The sequence below is a fragment of the Myodes glareolus genome, chromosome 2, assembly GCF_982192425.1.
Source record: "Myodes glareolus chromosome 2, mMyoGla1.1, whole genome shotgun sequence".
NCBI classification, from domain to species: Eukaryota; Metazoa; Chordata; class Mammalia; order Rodentia; family Cricetidae; genus Myodes; species Myodes glareolus.
In genome coordinates, this window is record NC_142027.1 from 2,321,638 (window position 1) to 2,342,002 (window position 20,365).

General features: G+C 47.7%; 1 protein-coding gene across 5 annotated transcripts in view; it reads left to right on the forward strand.

The window, feature by feature from the left end:
- The window catches only part of Tmprss2 (transmembrane serine protease 2), a 48,413-nt gene extending 30,550 nt beyond the window's left edge, over positions 1–17,863 (forward strand). For all 5 annotated transcript variants that reach the window (XM_048422385.3, XM_048422386.3, XM_085685861.2 and 2 more), the window contains 9 exons: positions 984–1,110; positions 3,093–3,200; positions 9,015–9,058; positions 10,519–10,687; positions 12,071–12,246; positions 13,717–13,812; positions 14,533–14,675; positions 15,113–15,265; positions 16,418–17,863. In XM_048422385.3, coding sequence (XP_048278342.3) covers positions 984–1,110; positions 3,093–3,200; positions 9,015–9,058; positions 10,519–10,687; positions 12,071–12,246; positions 13,717–13,812; positions 14,533–14,675; positions 15,113–15,265; positions 16,418–16,429 — 1,028 coding nt within the window. In that variant the 3' untranslated portion in view covers positions 16,430–17,863. The remainder of the gene's footprint in view (positions 1–983; positions 1,111–3,092; positions 3,201–9,014; positions 9,059–10,518; positions 10,688–12,070; positions 12,247–13,716; positions 13,813–14,532; positions 14,676–15,112; positions 15,266–16,417) is intronic.
- The last annotated feature ends 2,502 nt before the right edge of the window (positions 17,864–20,365 follow it).

The window sequence follows — 20,365 nt, forward strand, 5'->3', positions numbered from 1 at the left end:
GCTTACTGGCATGAGTCTAACCAGTGTCCGTCCTGACTCTGCTTTCTTTCTCCCAGCATTCTTTTTGGTCTACTTCGCCTACTAAACTGCTGTCCTATCAAAAGGCCAGGGCAGTTTCTTTATTTGACCAGTGAAAGTAACACATAGACAGGAGGCCCTCTTACTCCATATCTACATCCAGATGCCCTGCCCTAAGCCTCCTGTGCCCTGCACATTCCTCTGCCTGTAGTGTCCCCTCCCAGCCTCAGGGCTTTGACTACCTCTATAGCTTAGTTTTTCAAGAATGTTCTGGAGTGTGTGTTCTGGAAGTTGCATAATTTTCAGCTTGGCTTCATTCTTTCTGCACTATGTAGTTGGGATTTTCACAGTTTTGTGGTTTCTCTTGGGTAATGAGTGACATCCTATTGCCTAGCTTGTAGCAATGTGCATATGCCACATAAGTGTAATGCCACAGAAGGCCAGAATAAGAGGGTGTCAGATCTCCTGAAACTACAGTTCCAAGCTGTTCTGAGCTGCCCAACATGGGTGCTGAGATGGGTTCTCTACAAGAGCAGTGTGTGCTCTTAGTGGCCAAGTCATCTCTCCAGGCCTTTCTTAGGATTTCTAGTCTAGACTTCTCATATGCTTGGAGTTGCCCGATCTATTGGCTGCTGTGACTTCTTTCACTTTGTGTCATGCCTCTAAGACCCATTTGTGTGTGGCTTCTGTCAGGGCTTCATTCCTATTGACAGCTGAATGACTTTCCACCATGTTGCTTGGCTGTGACATCCAAAGATGGTCACTGACAGGCTGTGGGCCATTCCCATTCAGAATTCTTTTAAAATGCTTTTTATGAGGGAAACAGGGGTTCATGGTCCTGTGTGCACAGCCGTGGCCTTAGGAAGAAGCCGTGGGTGTGCGCATGGACAGTGTGGGGCTGGGCAGCGTCTGGAAGATGTGGATTGAGAGTCCAGGACTCATGAGCTCTCTTTCCCCCTGAGCAGTTCGCCTCTATGGACCAAGCTTCACCCTCCAGGTTTACTCATCTCAGAGGAAAGCCTGGTATCCCGTGTGCCAGGATGACTGGAATGAGAGCTATGGGAGAGCAGCCTGTAAAGAAATGGGCTACAAGTGAGTATGGTGCCCTCAGGAGGGACACAGCGCCGTCACGACGGCACTGGCAGCAGGCAGACCATTTCCCCAACTCTGTATGTGCCAGGCACTGGATGCTGTAGACACTCCTTCCCCTCCGAAAGCTGATGCTACAACCAGGGGCAACCTCAGCCTAGGCTCACTGCCACCTGTCCTGCGAGCTTTCCTGGCTACTGGGAATGCTCATGTAGTGCTGGGGTGCCAGGACGAGGGATGTCAGACTAGGGCAATGGTCACTTTCTGTCCTTGGAACTTTTCAGATGAGCTGAGTCTTTGCTCTGTTCACTATAGGCAGGAGCCACTGAAGGCTCTGGGTGTGGAAGAGGCCTGAGCAGAACCACACTTAAGAATTCTTTTCTGCCAAGTGGTAATGGTTGCACGACTTTAATCCCAGCACTCAGGAGGCAGAGACAGGTCGATCTCTGAGTCTGAGGCCAGTCTATTCTAAAAGAGTGAGTTCTAAGATAGCAAGGACTACACTGAGAAACCTTGTCTCAAATAACCAAAAAAGAAAGAATTCATTTCTGTGTGCAGCAACCAGGGTTGAGAAGGAATAACTCCTGCCATCCCTTCCTGGCCAGGGGCTCCAGCATTGCCCAGTGTTTTCTGCTGTAACAAAACACTTGAGGCTGGGTACTTTGTAAGGGATGGGGGTTTATTCTAGCCCACTATTCTGGAGGAAATCAAAGATCATGTGTCGGCTTCTGGTGAAGACCTTGTACTGTTTTACCTCATGGTAGAAAAGAGTGCTGATGAGCACATGTCGGTTGGTATTGAGGGGACCGGATCTGTTGTAACAACCTGCTCTGGAGAGACTTAAATCAACCCCTTAGAAAGGCATTGATCCCTTTATGAGAGAGGAGTTGCTGTGATACAATGTTACTTAAAGATCCTATCACCTCTCAACTCTGCTACATCAGAGCCCTCTCACTGTGTAGCTGGAGCAGGTAAACCACATCCGAACTACGGCTCTCACGAAGCCTGACAAACCTCAGGCCTGGGAAGAGAGTTATGATTCTAATGAGGATTTCTCTTCCACAGGGTAGTTGTGAGATCCTATACACACTAGGGCTTTCTATTTGCCAGTTCTCAACGGTGAATTGCTATTTGAAATGACACCTTGGCTAACAAGACACTTCAAAATGCCACCACATGGGGCTGGGAGACGGCTCAGTGGGTAAAGTCCTCGCCACAAAAGCATGTGGACCTCAGGATGATCCCCAGCACCCGTGTAAAAGCTCACATGGAGGCAAATTGTAATCTCAGTGATGCAGAGTCAGAGAGGGGAGGATCTCTTTGGCTTGCTGGCTAGCCAGCCTAGCTGAATTGATGATATCCAAATCCTGTAGGAGAGTCAAGCTCAAAACACAAGGTAGAAGAGGCCAGAAAGCTGATTCAGCAGTTAAGAACACTGGTTCCCCTTCCAGAGAGTCTGAGTTCAGTCCCCAGCACCCACATGGGGCTCACAACCATCTATAACTCCAGTTCCAGGGGATCCAATGCCCTCATCTGGCCTCTGAGAGCACTAGGCTTATGTTTGATGCATAGACATACATGCAGGCAGACACACATAATGATAATAAATAATAAATATAAGGTGGAGAGCACACAGAGACACCTCCAGGTCCAGAACCAGTGGGAATTTTATAACAAGGCAGACTAACAACTGTACATTCTATTAGACGGTGTGTAATTGGGCATCCTTAGCAGCCCGTTGTCCTGGCTTACTCTGTGCCTGAAACACAGTTGATGGAAGACTCTGACTTTACAAGTCAAGGTTTCTGGAGTTCACACAATGGCTTTCACACAGCGTGGGTGAATCTGAACTTAGGTTTCCTAGAGCGTCCAAGCGTCCCTTCTATTGTAGCCATGCTCCCAAGGTGGCTTTGTGATACGGGGCATACTCTGCGAGTTCATATGCCTAAAGCGTCATTTTCAGTAAGATTTTCTGTCATCTCCAGGGACAATTTTTACCGTACTGAAGGAATACAAGACATCGGCGGGACAAGCTTTATGAAGCTGAATATAAGTGCAGGCAACATCGACCTTTATAAGAAGCTTTATCACAGGTATGGAGGGCTCCTTTGGTTTGCAGAATTTGAGAAGGACGAGGAGATCCCACAGATGCTGCCATCCTGAGTCGATTTCTCTAGACTGCATTCTGGGTGGTGGTGGTGGATAAGCTTCACACTGGTAGAGTTACAGACAGGACCGGCACAGCAACCTTGGCTTCATCCTTAGCAGCTATCTGGGACTTACATGTCATTTTGCCATTTTGGTTTCGATCTTTACGGTCTGCCAGACTTTTGTGGTTGCTTGTTTGTTTTTTATTCTCCAGGCACTGGGAGAGGAGGTATGTCTACTGTGTTAGGGTTTATGTTAGTTAGCTTTTTGTTCCTTTGAAGAGTAAAGGGTTTTATTTTTGTTTTTTGTTTTTGTTGACTCATGCTTTTAGAGATTCAAGTCGGGTCTAGTAGGGTCCCAGGGTCACATCTCAGCATGGCAGCAACACTCAGCTCTCTCTGTATGGCCTCTCTCCTTCTTATGAGGCCACCAGGATTCTGTCAAAAGACTCCTCCATCCAATGACAATTTCACAGAGTCCCACCTTCAAGCATCACAGTTACATCAGGTCTCTGCTCTCTCAGTACCCAGAACATAGACTCTGGGACTTATTTCTGGCATCCACTCAGACAGAAAAACTGTATGACACTTTGGGCACTAGGAGTCCAAGAGATTTTCTGGCCCTTGACTTCAGCCCATGGCTGGCAGTGACAGGGGGTGATGTTCTGGGCCCTAGTGCAAGTTTCTAGTTCAATAAGCACAGATCACAGGGCTGATGGCTGAGCTGCTGGGAGTTTGGAGGGGGGCATAGACAGCTGCTGTTTGTGTATATGTTTACAGGGCCATTGCTCTTCTCCAGGTGCTTTTGATATTAGGGACTTCCCAGGGTCTCATTGCTCATCTCTAGGAGGCTCAGGTGCTTTTAGGGTCAGCTGTCAGGAGCTACATGTCAGGGCTGGAGAACTAATCATTCACTCTACCTCTACTGAGTTGCTTGCCTTCCTGGTGACTACCAGTCCGGATGTCCTGCCTTAGGCTGGCTGTCCCTGAGAATGTGGCAGGGCTGGCCAGGCTAGAAAGTAGTGTCCGACCAGGTGTACCATCCAGACAGCAGGGCTTAGCATAGGCGGCAGGGGCTTTATGTGAATTGAATGGCTCTTTGTCTTCTGCAAGGACTCTGGCCTAGGATTATGCCTAGCTGGCAAGTGCAGAAGGGAGGAGAGAGGAGGTATAGGCTACTGTTGCAGAAGGGAGCATAGCAGGGAGGGTAATCTCAGCTCACCATCCTAGATGAGGGCCTTCACACTTCCAGAGGTGACTGGCAGGAAAGCTATTGTCTAGTATTGGGTTCTTTAAATTGTGACTCCTTTACACCTGAGAAAATTTTATGTGACCCAGGTATATAGAACTGTTGGCCAAGGTTTCTGTCCCACCAGGTCCCATAGCCGTTTAGTCCCAAGGAAATCACACAGAGGTCTACATTAATTATAAACTGATTGGCCTAGTAGCTCAGGCTTCTTATTAGCTTTATAACTTATATTAGCCCATAATTCTTGTCTGTGTTAGCCACATGGCTTGGTACGTTTTTCAGCGAGGCAATCACATCTTGCTTCCTCTGAGTCTGGGTGACGACTACAGACTGGCTGCTTCCTCTTTCCCAAATTCTCGTTGCCCCATCTCTACTTTCTGCCTGGTTGTTCACCGATACATCTGATAGAGGAGGGTCATCTATCTATCTGTTGCATTTAAACACTGCTTGGTCCATTAGTTTCAGCCTCTTATTGGCTAACTCTCACATCTTGATTAACCCATTTCTAATAATCTGTGTAGCACCACGAGGTGGTGGCTTACCAGGAAAGATCCTAACCTGCGTCTGTCTCAGAGAGGAGAGTCATGGCATCTGCTTCATTGCCTTCTTCCCAGCATTCTGATCTGTCTACACCACCTACCTAATTTTCTGTCCTATCAAAGGGCCAAGGCAGTTTTTTTTATTACCAATGAAAGTAACACATAGACAGATGACCCTCCTCCATCATGCATCCTGCCTCGCTACTGACCAATCAGTGTTTGTTTAAAATACAAGTGACAGGGTACACAAGTCCCACAGCACTCCTCCCCCCGCTTTTTTTTTAAAACATGAACTCTGAATCTAATCTCCTTTGTTTAGCTTTTCTACTGACCATTATCCATAACAACTTGTAACCAACATTCTAAACAAAGGCAAGCATCCATAATCCATTTTTTTGGGGAATGTGGGTATAGTTTTCCAGGCTACTTCCTGCTGGTTGGGGGTGCTGATAATCTTATGGGGACCTAAAGAAAATTTAGTATTATGATCAAGTCCTGACTGGAGTATCCTGTAAGACTTGATCATCTCAGGGAGCATGCAGAACTCAAACATCTGGGCCATCTGCTCCTATCAGAGATTTCTCAGGAGGTCTTCCTTGTCAATCCTGCTTTTTCTTAACGCAGCATGAACCCACAGTCCCTCATTTCTCGTGGAAACAAAAGCAAAACCTCTTCTCCAAAGTAACATATTTTTTTGACTTAAATTTTAAAGTCAAAGCATTTTCAAAAATATAGATATTGGATTAATCCAGCAGCATTTATAATCAAATGTCTTTTAGCAGCTTTTGCTCCTTCCTCAGTCATCAAACAATTTAAAGACAACACAATAACATACAGTATCCAAACTCTCTTTGTATTTTTCATCTTTATGTGGCTTTATTTTAACATCTATTTCTTTTATTTTTAATTTTTGGCTTTTTGAGACAAGGTTTCTCTGTATCTTTGGCTGTCCTGGAATTTACTCAGTAGACCAGGTTGTCCTTGAACTCACAGAGATTTATCTGCCTCTGACTCCCAAGTGTTGGGATTAAAGGTGTGTGCCACCACACCTAACTACTCCCTTTATTTCTTATTTTAAGGACTTTATCTTTTTTCTTTTCTGCATATATTTTTAAACACACTGTAAACTGTTTAGAGGCTTTTTTTTTTTTGGTCTGAAACTATCTTTACTGTATCTCTCTTTTTCTGACCAAATGAGTCTTTTTTTGCTAAGCAATATGGCTAGGATTAAACAATGACTTTGATGGCTGGATCCAGCCTATTCCTTAGTTTTTTCTGAAAGTCTAGCCTTATGGTAGAGGTACTGACACCACTAAATGTATGCAGTCAGCTTTTCATCAGCACCATTTAAGTGTTTCATGGCAGGACCTCTTAAAAGAGCTGCAAGGTTCTGCAGCTAAAGCTGAGCCAGGAAGCCTCTCTTCAATGAGAGTGCTTGTATCTAGCGAGCAGAGCCCACCTGAGAAAGTGCTGCTGTCAAGGAGCCGTGCTTGACTCTATTCTTTTCTATCTAGAATAACTTCCCAAGCTCTCTCAGGCCTTTAAGTGGATTTGGTCAGACCCACATTGGCATGCCATTTCTTGACTGAGATTTCTGTCCCACCAGGTCCCACAACCGTTTAGTCCCAAAGAAATCACACCGAGGTCTACATTAATTATAAACTGATTGGCCTAGTAGCTCAGGCTTCTTAACTCTTATAACTTATATTAGCCCATAATTCTTGTCTGTGTTAACCATGCAGTTTGGTACCTTTTTCGGCAAGGCAGTCACATCTTGCTTCCTCTGTGTCTGAATGACAACTGCAGACTGACTATTTCCTCTTCCCCGAATTCTTGTCAACCTGCCTCTACTTCCTGCCTGGCTCCTGGCCAATCAGCATTTATTTAAAATACAAGTGACAGGGTATACAAGTCCCACAGCATAGGACTATAAGATAGATACACAAATCAAATTTTTACTGATAACAAATTATAAATAAGTCTGTCTTCAAGCACTACTAATGTATACATATGATTTTGCTACTTACTACAGATTAAAACAAATTTGCATACTAAAAAGATAAATGAGTTTGTGTAGCACAATATAACCTAAAAGATGCAAATTTACATACACAGGAGTAATGGTAGGAAAACACTAAAAGTCCCTGCATTCTGTAATTAAGCTTGTATATTTTACACACAGAAATGGGGCATTGCAGTGACATTCTACAGCTCCTTACACACAGAAATCTAAAACCTGCGGAGAGGCATTTGCAGGGGCATTCGTTGGTATATATGGCCTGACTGTGTGTGCGTACAAAGTGCCCATGGTGTGTGTTTAGAGTCAAGGCTTCTGAAGTCATTTGATGCAGAAATGTCCTCTTTTCAATGTTCCCTTCTTGGGGCTCTCCACCTGGTACCCTGTTGGGAGCACTTGTTAGCCAGGGCAGGTAATGGCAGCTCTTTATTTGGAGGTTTGGAAAGGTCCCCATTCAGTGTGTGCTCGTGTGGCTGTGGAGTGGGCTTGTACATGAGAGACTTTATCTGTCCAAGTGGCCCTAATGAGACATCATGTTTGGGAAATCAACCGTTTCCTCAGAACCACAGCTGGCAGTTGATGGCATCAGGGCATCAGGACTGTGTCCTGTTCGGTGCACCAGGGAGAGTGTCTAGGATGGAATGCCCTGAGTCTTTCTTTCTCTCACACAACACCAGAAGTTTGACTTCCAACTGAGGACTGCTTTTTTTTTTTAAAAAATATGTTTTGTTTTAGTCACTGGCAAAGTATTGATTTTGTTGTCATCTGTTGTTTCCATGTAAAACCATCCAGGGAAATCGGAAGTTTCCACACCACTTCCTGATGACATTAGTTGATTCATTCATTCGTAACAGTGTCTTGCTATGTAGCCAATGCTAGCTTTGCACTGGTGATCTTCCTGCCTCAGACTCTTGGGCACTGGGATTTTAAATGTTTTGTCATGATACCCAGACTAGAGGATGATTTTAAATTATACAAGGACAGAAGTAAAAGCTGATGCCACTGCGCCCTCACCCCCAAGTCACTGTCCTAGAGGTTTCATAGGTCATTCTTGCACTGAAATGTTGGTGGCAGGAAGAATTTCAGAGTTTTAAAAAAAATTAAAAAAAAAATTCAGATTTTTTAAATACTCCTATGTGGGACATTTTGGAGTTAGGACTCAAATGTAAGAACAGAATTGATTCAGTTTGTGTGATCCTTTATTTAAATTTATCCAGTCTATTTATGTGGGGGTACAGCTATGGCACACATGTGGAAGTCAGAGGAATCGGTTCCCTCCATGTGGATTCCAGGGACTGAACTCAGAGTGTCAGACTTGGAGGGAAGTACCCTCACCCGCGGAGCCATCTCGCTGGCCCTTGTATATTTAGCTTCTGTATGCCAAAGGTTGCTAACATTCTAACAGGACTATGGTTTGAGGTTGTGACCCTTCACATATGGTTAGGTATAAAATTTCCACTTATATTGTGTTGGGGTCCCAAGTTTTAAGATTTTGGCACATTGCAGATCAGTGATCAATTATTATTATTATTATTATTATTATTATTATTATTATTATTATTATTAATTGTTGCTGTTTTTGGAGACAGGATATCTCTGTGTAACCTTGACTGTCCTAGAACTCATTCTGTTGACCAGGCTGACCCTCGAACTCAGAGATCTGCCTGCCTCTGCCTCCCAAGTGCTGACATTAAAGGTGTGCACCATCATGCCTGGCTTTGAATTGTAATCTTATTATACATGTTGGGAAAAGGCAGAGAAAGGGTTAGCATCATGCCCCAAAGTGAATAGCTGGGATCTGAGCATGGTACTCTGACTGTCTCCATTCTTTGCCACTATCCCCATGGAGGTCCAGTCACAGAAGTAGGGTCAGTAGTGGTGGACAGGAGGCGACACTAGGAGAAGACCTCAGTGTCTCGTTCCTGGGTGTGATAACCAGAGTCCTTTCTTTCCAGTGATTCCTGTTCATCCCGCATGGTGGTCTCTTTGCAGTGTATACGTGAGTACTTCCCAGCGGCGCTTCTTTATGCCTCTGAGTAGGAGCCAGTCTTTGGCTTTGGGAAAATGTCCTAGGGTCTTGGGATGTGGTGAGGGGAGGCTCCAGATGTCCCTGGAGTCCTCTTGCTTACACTCGGATCTCTGTTTTGGAATGTTGCTGCGTTGTAGTGTCTATGAGTGCAGGTGATGACTGAACTCTAGCAGCCTTTGTTTTTAGGTGCTACCATGAGTGGGGAGCCCTGGTGGCTCCTTCTCCATGAACCATGTGGAGGGATGGGCTGTTTGTAATCCTGGAGCCTTTGCAGCAGTGACCTGGCCTAGGGCAAAGCCAGAGCGGTGTCATTCATTCTTGCCCTGGGACACACAGCTTCTGGGATTCCTAAGGAGAAAGCCCGACACCAAGGATGCCCTTCTACCTTTCCTCCATAGCTCATATGGTAGCTAACTAGACCCCCATCCCCTACATGTGTCAACTACACATGAACCCCACACTGGGTAACTATGGATAGCTAGCCTAGGCCTGGGACTTGAAGCTCACCTTTTAGCAAAGGTCCCCAGTCGGTATTGTACATCAGGAGGCACTGCTGTTAGCCCCTTGCCACAGGTGCCTCAGAGGTGCTCCCAGTAACTCACAACGAGGTTCAGTGACACTTAGAGGATATGTCCAGAAGCCCTGCCCCACACTGTGCTGAGATGTACCAGGTCTGCTCAGCTAGCACCCCATAGCAGCCACTGGCATGGGGCCCTTCCAGGACATCAGGTCGTCTACAGCATCCACTTCTCATATTACCTTGATTTCTCTCCGTTGAGAACTTACCCCACACCTGTGAAGTTCTAGAGCTGTCCCCGCCCCCTCACCCTCCTCCCCCCCCCCCCCCCCCCCGCTTCAGGCCAGCAGGGGCTGCTAACTCTGGAGATTTCCTTTCTCAGTCAACCTGTCGGCAGATAACCTGTCTCTGGGCGCTCAGCCTTCATTCACCCCTATTAAACTTTTCTTATCTCCTCACGCAGCCCCTCGCATGACCTCACCTCCTCTCTTCTCCCCTTTTTAGCACAGGCTGAAGCCTCTTCTCATCTCCTCACTGACTCTTGGTCTCATCTACCACCCTTTTCTTTGCCCAGAAGTCCTGGGAGGGCCCTGATGGTATCAATCTCCCCGAGGAGCCTGTTACCTAGGACCTTCCCAGTCAGGCCTATCAAAGATCTGGTGGAACTGGGTACCTATAAGAATTAGCCTGTGCTCCAACCAGTAAGCAAGTGATCCCTTGGATCCTTCCCACCCCACTTGCTTATTCAGACTCCTAATAATAGGGAAAGAGAGGCAGAGACAGCCACCTTCCATCAGCCCCATTGCCGGGGGAAGCCAAAGAAAGGCAGCTGAGTTGAGTACGTATGACTGGCTGTATGCTGCCTCTGGTGTCTCCTGTTGACTAACACCTAGCATGTGCTTGTCACCTTCAGAGTGTGGGGTCCGCTCAGTGAGTCGCCAGAGCAGGATTGTGGGTGGATCGAATGCCTCACCAGGAGACTGGCCCTGGCAGGTCAGCCTGCACGTCCAAGACACCCATGTCTGTGGAGGCTCCATCATCACCCCCGACTGGATTGTGACAGCCGCTCACTGTGTGGAAGAGTATGTTTATATTCTATGAGGCCTGGGATGGCGGGGTAGAGTCACATGGCCAAGACTCCTGGGTTTGGAGTATGGCTCTGCCACCAGGGGACCCACAGCAAGCTGTATAACAGCTGCTATGTTGTGTATAATGGGGTGAGTGCTGCTGGGTGGGGAACATATGCCCTGCAGGTGTAACAGTCTCATCCACTCATTAGACAAATGCGCATGTGGCCTCTCTTGCCTGCTGCTGCATCCCAGCCTAGGATAGGGATGCTCACCGACAGCACCGTGACCAGATGTGCCCAGTTACCATTTTCTTAACTCTGTCTATATGTTTTAGGAGCTCCTCTCTGTCAGTCTTATTTCTCCTGGGTGTGTAGCTCAGGGCAAAATCCACTCTGACAACCTCACATTGCCCTAGTAGGTTCTCATACTGCCCTAGTAGGTTCTCTGGGAGTATATACACCCTTAGTCTTGGCATTGTGCTCAAGATGGGCAAGAAGTGTGAGAACAGCCATACTGCCTAGTGTCAGCTCTTGCCAAGATACTATTCCCATTTTGTTTTTCTTTCTTCCTTCTTCCTCCCTCCCTCTCTTCTTTTCTTCCATCCTTACTCCTCTCTTCCTTCCTTTCCTCCCTTTCTTCCCAAGGATTTTCCTATGTAGCTCAGTCTGGCCTCAGTGGGTAATTCTCCTGCCTCAGTCTCCTAAGTGCAGAAGTATACCTCTCTTCCAGCATCGCAGACCCTTTATTAGACAGATTTTGGGCACTCGTTGTCCTAAGTGAGGCTCAGTTCCTGGCCCAGCCATCCTCTGGCTGTGTGGCCTTGGAATGATGGCTCAGTGTCTCTCAGCCTGCTGCTGCATCTGCCACACAGGAGTGCCCTCCTCCTCTTTCCAAGCACTGCTGGGAAGTTAGGGAATGTCCATCTCTTCCTCTTAAATCCCAGATTCAGAGGTCCCTCTGGTAGTCCAAGTTCTTCTAAAATCCCAAAGAAAATCCCAGATACAAGGAAGAATGTGACTGGTATCGGACTCCAAGCATGTCCATCAGTAGGCATGTAGTAAGCACCCGCAGGGTGTCAGTAAATGCTCTGGCATATAGAGATTCGTGTGACAGTCTTGTCAGAAATGTGATTTTAAGTCTCACAGAACGGTACCAGCCCGACTATGGCCTGGTGCTGAGGATGGGAGAAGGAGCAGAATCCTCAGAGACCTGCCTGTTCAGCAGCAGGGAGCTGTAGGAGGTGGGAGGAAGTGGGGAGCACCCTGCACACCGTTGTACTCTGTGGCTGGGTTACTCATCTCACTCCAGACCTCAGCTCATGTGTTTTAAAGATGTGGAGGGAGCACCTCATATCTGTGGTCGTGAGTTTCCGTATGCTGTTCCCCTTTCTCCCAGACCCCTCAACAAACCGAGATACTGGTCGGCGTTCGCGGGGATTTTGAATCAGTATCAGATGTACTATGAAAAAAGACACCAGGTAGCAAAAGTGATTTCCCATCCAAATTACGACTCCAAGACCAAGAATAACGACATCGCGCTCATGAAACTGCAGATGCCTCTGACTTTTAATGGTATGTGAGGCTCATTCCACTAGAGGGCAGTAACACCCTCTAGTTGTTTGGGTCAGAGCCTGCTTCAAACACTGCTTACTGTCCCTATGGGACAACATCCTCTCCTGCTGAGGCCATTATCTGGTTGGTAAATTGTGAAGATCTGTTTTTAAAAATGTTTAAATTATTTTTTTAACTCTTACGTGATGAATGTCTGGCCTACGTGTATGTCTGTGCACCACTTGTGTGCCTGGGGCCCACAGAGACCAGAAGAGGGTGGGTGTTACATTCCCTGGGACAGTTGTGAGCCTCCATGTGAGTGCTGGAAATCAAACATGGGTCTTCTGAAAGAACAGCCAGTGCTCCGAACCACTGAGCCATCTCTCCCAAGAAAACTCTTTTTTTTTCCTGTTTCAAACAAATATGTTCTGAAAGCAGGATACTTTAAAATTGAAATGTAGACCCTTAGTTTTTTTTGTGTGTTTTCTCTCCAATATTTGTAAACATTTAAGAATTACAGAAATGGTAATAATGTATTTTAAAAAGAACTTTAATAAGTTTGTTCATTAAAAATAGACTGTAAACTATTTCCTTATTTATTTATTTATTCATTCATTTTTGGTTTTTCGAGACAGGCTTTCTCTATGTAGCCCTGGCTGTCCCGTAACTCACTTTGTAGATCAAGCTGGTCTTGAACTCACGGAGATCCATCTGCCCCTGCATTCCAAGTGCTGAAATTAAAGGCATGTGTCACCACTGCTAGGCTCTATTTCATTTTTAAGCATATACTTTTAGATTCATTGTTTGAGATTTTAACAATGTATACAGTATGTTTTAATTTGGGGGGCAGGTTCTCATGTAGCTTAAGCTGGTCCTTCTAAATAGCCATGTACAACCTTGAGTTTCTGGTCTTCTTGCTTCCCCCGCCTGAGTGCAGGGATTACAGGCATGTGCCACCATGCCTGGTTTTATGAGGTGCTAGGGAATAGACCCCAGGGCTTTGTGTACACTAGGCAAGCACTCTGCGAACTGGGCTACATCCCCAGTCTCTTCCTTAGCTTATTACCCCTTTTCTAGTCTATGTAAGAGCATGGGAGTTTCTAGAATCTACAGGTGATGGCAGGCTTCTCTTCTGAGGTGCTTGTACTCAAGCTGGGGGACCAACTCACACAACATAGCAGATTCTAGAGAGATGGTGTGGCTTTGGGGCAAAGCCATCAGCTTCTGAGCAATGGCCGTCACCAGTCCTTCCCTCCTCTGTCACCCAGAGCCCGTGTGCTGTGTTTTAGAAACAGAGTCAGATCTAAATTCTAAATGTAATAGCAAATGACCATAGGAACTGTCTGAAAGCAGGCCTGCCAGGATGGGAACATGGTCCAGGACTCATGGGAACCTGGGTTTCGTGCAGGGGCATGACATAGGACAGTCAGGGGAGACTCTCACAGAGGCCCTTAGACCTGGATAACTCACCCACTATTCTTCTTTAAACAGATGTAGTGAAGCCAGTGTGTCTACCGAACCCAGGCATGATGCTGGATCCAGCCCAGGCGTGCTGGATTTCAGGGTGGGGGGCCACCTATGAGAAAGGTGAGGCTTTGGGTCATCCAGGATAGGATGCTGATTTCCACAGCAGGACCTGTTCATTTGAATTTCAGTGGCTAATGACTTTGAACAATCTACCCAAGTTATGTGGCTTACTTTTTCCCTGTTTGATTAACAGAAGACATCAGATTAACTCTACTTAGCACACAGGGAAAAGGCTTGGCCTTCTGCTGGACTGAGGGAGTGTACTTTCTCATTCCTGTGACAAAATACTTGATAAAAGTAACCAAGGGGAAGAAGGGCTTATTGTTCGCAGTTTGGAGATGCAGTCCATACTGAGGGAAAGGCCTGACTTCAGGAACTCAAGGCATTGGGTCACGTATATGTAGTCAAGATGCAGAAAGGGAGAGATGAAGGCTGAGGCTTAGCCCACATTCTCCTTTTTATTCAGCCTGGAATCCAGTCCGTACAATGCCAGCCTGTACAATGCCAGCCCGTACAATGCCAGCCCGTACAATGCCAGCCCGCACAATGGTGCCACCTATCTTTAGGGCATTTTCCCTGCTTAATTTACCTACTCTAGAAACTCCCTCATAGACAGGGTCAGAGGTTTGGCTCCTGGGTGATTCTAGATTCTGCCAATCAATGTTAACCGTTGTGGGGGGAGGGAGGACAGAAGAGAGGGGTGAGATTGTCTACATAGAATGTGGGCTTCTTGAGGAAGATGTCCACAAGACGTCTGCTGGCTGACACCTCTGTTGTTAGGGAAGACCTCAGAAGTGCTGAATGCTGCCAAGGTATTCCTGATCGAGTCCTCCAAATGTAACAGTAAATACATGTACAACAACCTTATCACACCAGCCATGGTCTGTGCCGGCTTCCTGAATGGCACTGTGGACTCTTGCCAGGTAATTTTGAGTTTTTATTCAACCCTGGAGTGTGTTGTTCCCATTGATCCCCTGTGAGACATGGGGCGCTCAAGGGGTAAGAGATACCTCCTGGGGCACAGGGCCAGTTGGGAGAGCTGTGGGGAAAGATGGTCACCAGCAGCGTTTATGCCTCTGGCAGAAGCCAGTTGTAAGCATACTACGGTCTCAAGAGATACTTTTGTTTGGCACAAGTGTTGGTGTAGTTAAAGTGTGTTCTGCCATGCACTTGGTAACAGCTAGCTGGCCTGAACCAACTTCGTCTTTTGGATTATGTCTCTATGACCATTGCCTCGTGCCGAGGAGACAGACCCACACACCCTTTCATAGCCAGAGACTCTGTCCTCTCTGCGTGGTGTGTGGTGGCCAGGGTGCTGTCGTGTGCCTTTCCCTTCTCAGTAACTTGCTGTGTTCCCCAGGGAGACAGTGGAGGGCCGCTGGTTACTTTGAAGAATGACATCTGGTGGCTGATTGGGGACACGAGCTGGGGCTCTGGCTGTGCCAAGGCGTTGAGACCTGGAGTGTACGGGAATGTGACAGTATTTACAGACTGGATCTACCAGCAAATGAAGGTAACATCCCCGATTCCTGGGGTGTCTATCTCCTTGAGCTCAAGTCACAGGTCTGGGAAGAATGCACCATGGCAGGAAGCAGACACTTTCATATCCTGAACTACTTGCTTCTGGATCACCTTTCACCCCTGTGTTCCAGAGCTCCCCTCCCCCCATCCCTTTGGTTTCCCAATCCCTCTTGCTGCCTGCATACCTCTGGCAGTGGCTGGGGGTGGTGGTGGTGGTGATTGTGTGTGGGCAGGGAGGGGGCATATCAACCTCACTGTCCTTCCTGCTATTGCTGATGGCAGAGCTGGACTCACAAACCTTCTTGGCTCCCCATTCTAGTGAAGGGTCAGCAGAGCCAGGCACCCAGCCAGCCTATTGGGTGAGGGAATAGTCAGAATGGTACTCTTCCTCTTAGGGGAGCATTGGGGCAGCCTTCATGTTTGGAGGGAGAGGGGTGGCTAGAAAGATCTCAAGTCCCCAATGTGGGACCAGGGGAGTTTGCACAGCAAGGAAGAAGCCAAGGGGTTCCTGTGAGTCGGCCCTCCTGGCTCATTCACACACTGTTAGAGCCCCAGGCCCTTCCATCCCAGGGACCAGGATGATGGTCTGCTTAGACGCGCACTCACAGCAGGGGTTTCTAGAGAAAGGGCACATGTCCTAGTATCGGCCTGATAAAGAAGGACCAAGACCGGGGCATTGTCATGAGGCCTGACCATGTCAACGCAAGTGACACCTGGGCTCAGGCTGTCACATCATTCCGTGAGAAATTCTCTCCTGGCAGAGGCAGAAGTGGGAACAGAGAAGCCAGACTGTGCTTAGAGGCACAAAGAGGAGGCTAGAGAGAGGGGCAGAATTTAGGGAGCTGACCAGCAGGTATTCTTAAGCCCAAAGGCCACTCAGCGTGACTTTGAGGAAGGCCAGTGCTGAAAGAATAGTGGACCCCACACGTGACATCTCTTGGTAGAGCATGTCCTGAGACAAGCAGGGCTTCTGGGCAGAGACCCATGCGCTTCCTGCCCCTGTGAACTGAGCTCGACCTGCAGAAGTCTGTGAGGCCTGTGCTCAGACTCTGGGTCTCTCACATCACCGGGTGTGGGGGGGGGGGGGAAGGCAGCTTTGTCTGTGTTAGGCGAGTAACCTCATCTCTTCTTCCTGTCTGCACAGGCGAACAGCTAATCCACCCACGTGGCCTTTGTCCCTGACTTCTTTTGTCTTCAACACTCTTCCGCAAGAAAACCCAGGGGCTGATTTTTAACTCCTGTGTACAATGTACCTTTTGAGATGATTCCAAGGGCCTTTCAGTTTGTTAAACAGTGGCTTTGTCTGTTTGTCTGACTGTGCTCCCTGGTCCTGTGCCGACTCCAGTGCCCCACCCCAGGTCACTTCTGTGGCTCCCACCCAGAAGGCATCCTGCTGGGCTTGGGCACCAAGGGCCAGATGCAGAGGAGGGTGACATTGCCATGCTAGGCCTCCATTTTGGTTTATTCTCAGGCCTCTTTTGGATGAGCAAGGAGTGTGACCTCTGAGTAGACTGATGGCCTGAGAAGGGAGGCCAGACAGGGCTTTGGGCCCTGGGACAGACACCTTAAAAGAGAACTGCCTGTAGCCTGTGGCCTGCCTCTGCTGTGCAGTTTGGGCTGGTCATACTATAAGGATTTCATTAGCAGCCAGAGTGAACACGGCTGGGAGCAAAGGGCTTGCACTCCTCCTGCATGCTGACATGACAGCCATTTCCAAGGGTGACATAGCCTTTGCCAGGACGAGAGCCTAGACAGAGCCTTCAGAGCAAGAAACTAATGTCAACATGTTCCCCTTGGCCACCTGCCCCTGGGGTGAGCTCCAGATGGTGTCATTCAGTCTGGTTCTTGGCTCTCCACCATTGCCTTCCCAGCCTCTCAGAGCCTGAGATTCACCTCTCAACCTTGGCAACAGGCAAGGCCGGGTACCTGATGGAGCCTGTATAGTTCACCTAGACACCTGGAGGATGAGGCCCATCCAAATCAGGGACACACGATTCCACTCACCTTGCTTCTGGGTCATGTTTCTCCTCTTACTACCTCGCTGCTCCTGGAACTCTGGCCCAGATGGATGGCTAGAGTTAACCTCCTTTGGACTGTGTGATTGCGCCTCAGACCTCTTCCAGATGGTGAGGTTGTTCGGTAGAATGGGGATGGGATTGGAAGTCCTTAGTGTGGGACAAAGATGAAAAAGAGGAAGTCATTGTCCTGTGTTCTCTTCTGTTCCTGGGTTTTCACCAGGAAGACCATCCCAGGATTATCAAGTATGAAGTATTAGTGTCTTACCTCTGGTGAGGCTCTGCCCAGTTATCCAGAAGCCAGTGGCTGGGTCATAACTGGGACTCCATCTTTTCTGCGAAGGGACTCCTATCCAGGGGAGGGCCATCTACGCCATGATGGTTCCTCTTGGAGCAACACCTGGGGACTTTCTGGATGCAATGCCACACTAAATGTGTATGCACCTTGAAGTGTGAGAACATGTCCCCTCCTCAGCTCTCCCTCTCTGTGCTCTTGGTTGGTTGTTTCCTGCTTTATGTCTGTTCTGAGTTTCCAATGTGAAATACATAAATAAAGTTTATAATTTTTTCCATTATTTATTGGATCTGTGGTTGTACCCCAGGGGCAGGGCCAGACTGCAATAGTTTGGGAAGGATGTCAGAGCTGCTGCTAGGTTGGGGAAAGATCATGTCAGAACATCAGCCCGGCCCTGATGTTTGGATTGTGTTTGGAGCCTGGATCCTGCGTTTGGACTCTTCCAATGTCTTCCAGTGACTCCTGTAAGATCACTGGCACAACACAGCACCCCCAAAGCCAGACTCCAAGAGCCACCATTACTACCTCTCCTCCTCAGTTCCTTCTCAACCCTCCCTCACAGCCCCTTGGTCTTAGAAAAGAGCAGAGCAGGCACCTGATAAATCAATTCATGTCAGCCGTCATATGGAGGCTCTTAGCTCTGGAGACACAGCTCCAGGCTCCCCACATCCTCAGGCAACCTGACTCAGTCTGAGTCCAGTACCTTCCCCAAACCCCAGATAGTTCATGGTGTCAGAGATGCTGCCTCATCAGTGTTCACGCTTCTGCCCTGAAGTGGGGGCCATGGCAGGAGAATGATGGATGTGGTCTCCCACATAAGAGCTAAAAGCTACTCTTCTTGGAGTTCTTAGCACATGTGTGTTTCCCCCTTGACACCATTTCTTTTCTTTCCTCTTCCCCATTCTTGTCTAACCTCCACCAGGGTCTTATCTCAGGATAGCCTCAAACTCGACACAGCTGGGAATAACTTTGACCTTCTTCTTTCCTCTGCTTCCAGAGGGTAAAATCACAGGCATGCATCACCACGCAGCATATTGTGTGGTACTGGGGGTGGAACCCAGAGCTTCCTGATGCTGAGCAAGCACTCTACCAACCGAGTTGTATCTCTAGCCCTAAGCACCATACTTAACATAAACTGTAGCTTCCTCACCATTGAACTCACATCAGCCTCACAGCTCAACCTGCACAAACCTCCCAAAGATGTTCCCTTTAGATGCCTTCTTGGGCTGAAGATACATCACAGATATGCAATCCTGTGTTCAGGGCTGCATGGCAGCAAAATTACAATGAAAATGCAAACACACAAAAGTCCAACTTAGGGAACTAAATAGCTGTGAGGATTTGCCCCAGTGTGTGCTGAACAGCAAGCAAAGTGCCAGCTGCTGGCCTCCGCTGGGGATGCCCACTTGGAGCTGCAGATTTCTGCCTTGAGGTTGCTGCTAACCTTTAACAAGAGAAATTCACAAATCAGACATTGGAGACAGTAAGGAATGACGCTGGTTTGATGTGTTACCCTGCGTAAAGAAACTGGGATGCTTGCTTTGTTTGGGCTGGAAAATTTCATAGTTTGGTTTCATTTGTGAATGACACTGACTTCATCTAAAAGGTTACAACAAAAACAATGAGAAGAGGGAAACACTCATGCTGGTGTAGTTAAATAACACTATTAATTTTCTGAATGTAAATTAACCCAGCCTTTCATTAGAGTGAAAATCAACACTGGCAGCTTCTCATAGCTGGGCAAGGAAGCTAAACCGAGCCTTGAAATGGTCACTGATTGGCTGAGTTTGGAGGTGACATTCCTACCCCAAGCTCATGTCCCTGGGTCCCTAATTTCAAAGCTATTTTCCATTCAGGCCAAGGCTGTGATTCCAGAGACATACCTGCCTGGTGTAACTCTGTCCAATCACAGTACAGAGGGGTGTCTATATGGTGTGATGTGGCCCAGTTCACTTGGGTGCAGTGTTTGGCAGGGATTTTAATTTTTGTACTTGGAAAGAAGCCTTAGGTCTTCCCTCAGGGAGCTGCTAATTCATCCCAAATGCATCAGCCTGCAGTGGTGGTACCTGCTGGAACACTGCCTGACCTGAATACAAGGGTAGGTTCCTGGGAGGAGAATAAAGGATCTGATGAGCCAGCACCCTCGTTGTGTCCCTCTCAGGCTCTTGTCACCTGCTACTGTGTTCACACACACACACACCAGCTTCCCTCCTTGAGACCAGACTTGCTGTGTGTGTGTAGCGGGGGTTTGCTGACTGGCTGGTAGCAAGTGTCCATTCCACTTGCAGAGGATTTATAGAAAGCAGAGGCTCCCCTCATTGAGAACATCGCGTCCACAAGGCCTTTGAAACAAGGTTCATGTGAATTCCCATCATACAGCATGGGCTGAGCTCCAGCAGCGTGCCATCCCTAGTGGTCTGAAAAACCAAAGCATTTGACTGCATTCTGTTCTTATCTCCCCTTGCTACACTAAACATCCTCACTTTGTAATGGTCACCAAGGTCCCAGTCTCTAACATTCACCCTTCCTAGAGGGTCCAAGAGAAGATCAACTGCATGTTCCAGCATCATTGATAGGAACGTGTCACACAGGTAGTACACAGCATGAGACAATAGCTGGGGCATGGTTGTCCTCCTGGGGCACTGACAAGCTTTGGCCTGAGCCTGGCCTCTCCCAGTGCTGGAATCTCATAGAGGTGTCCTAGAGTTCTCATTCTGTGTCCTGATCACAAGGATAGACCCCAGACCCTTGTTCTTTATGTCCCCAAAGGAACATCCTCCTA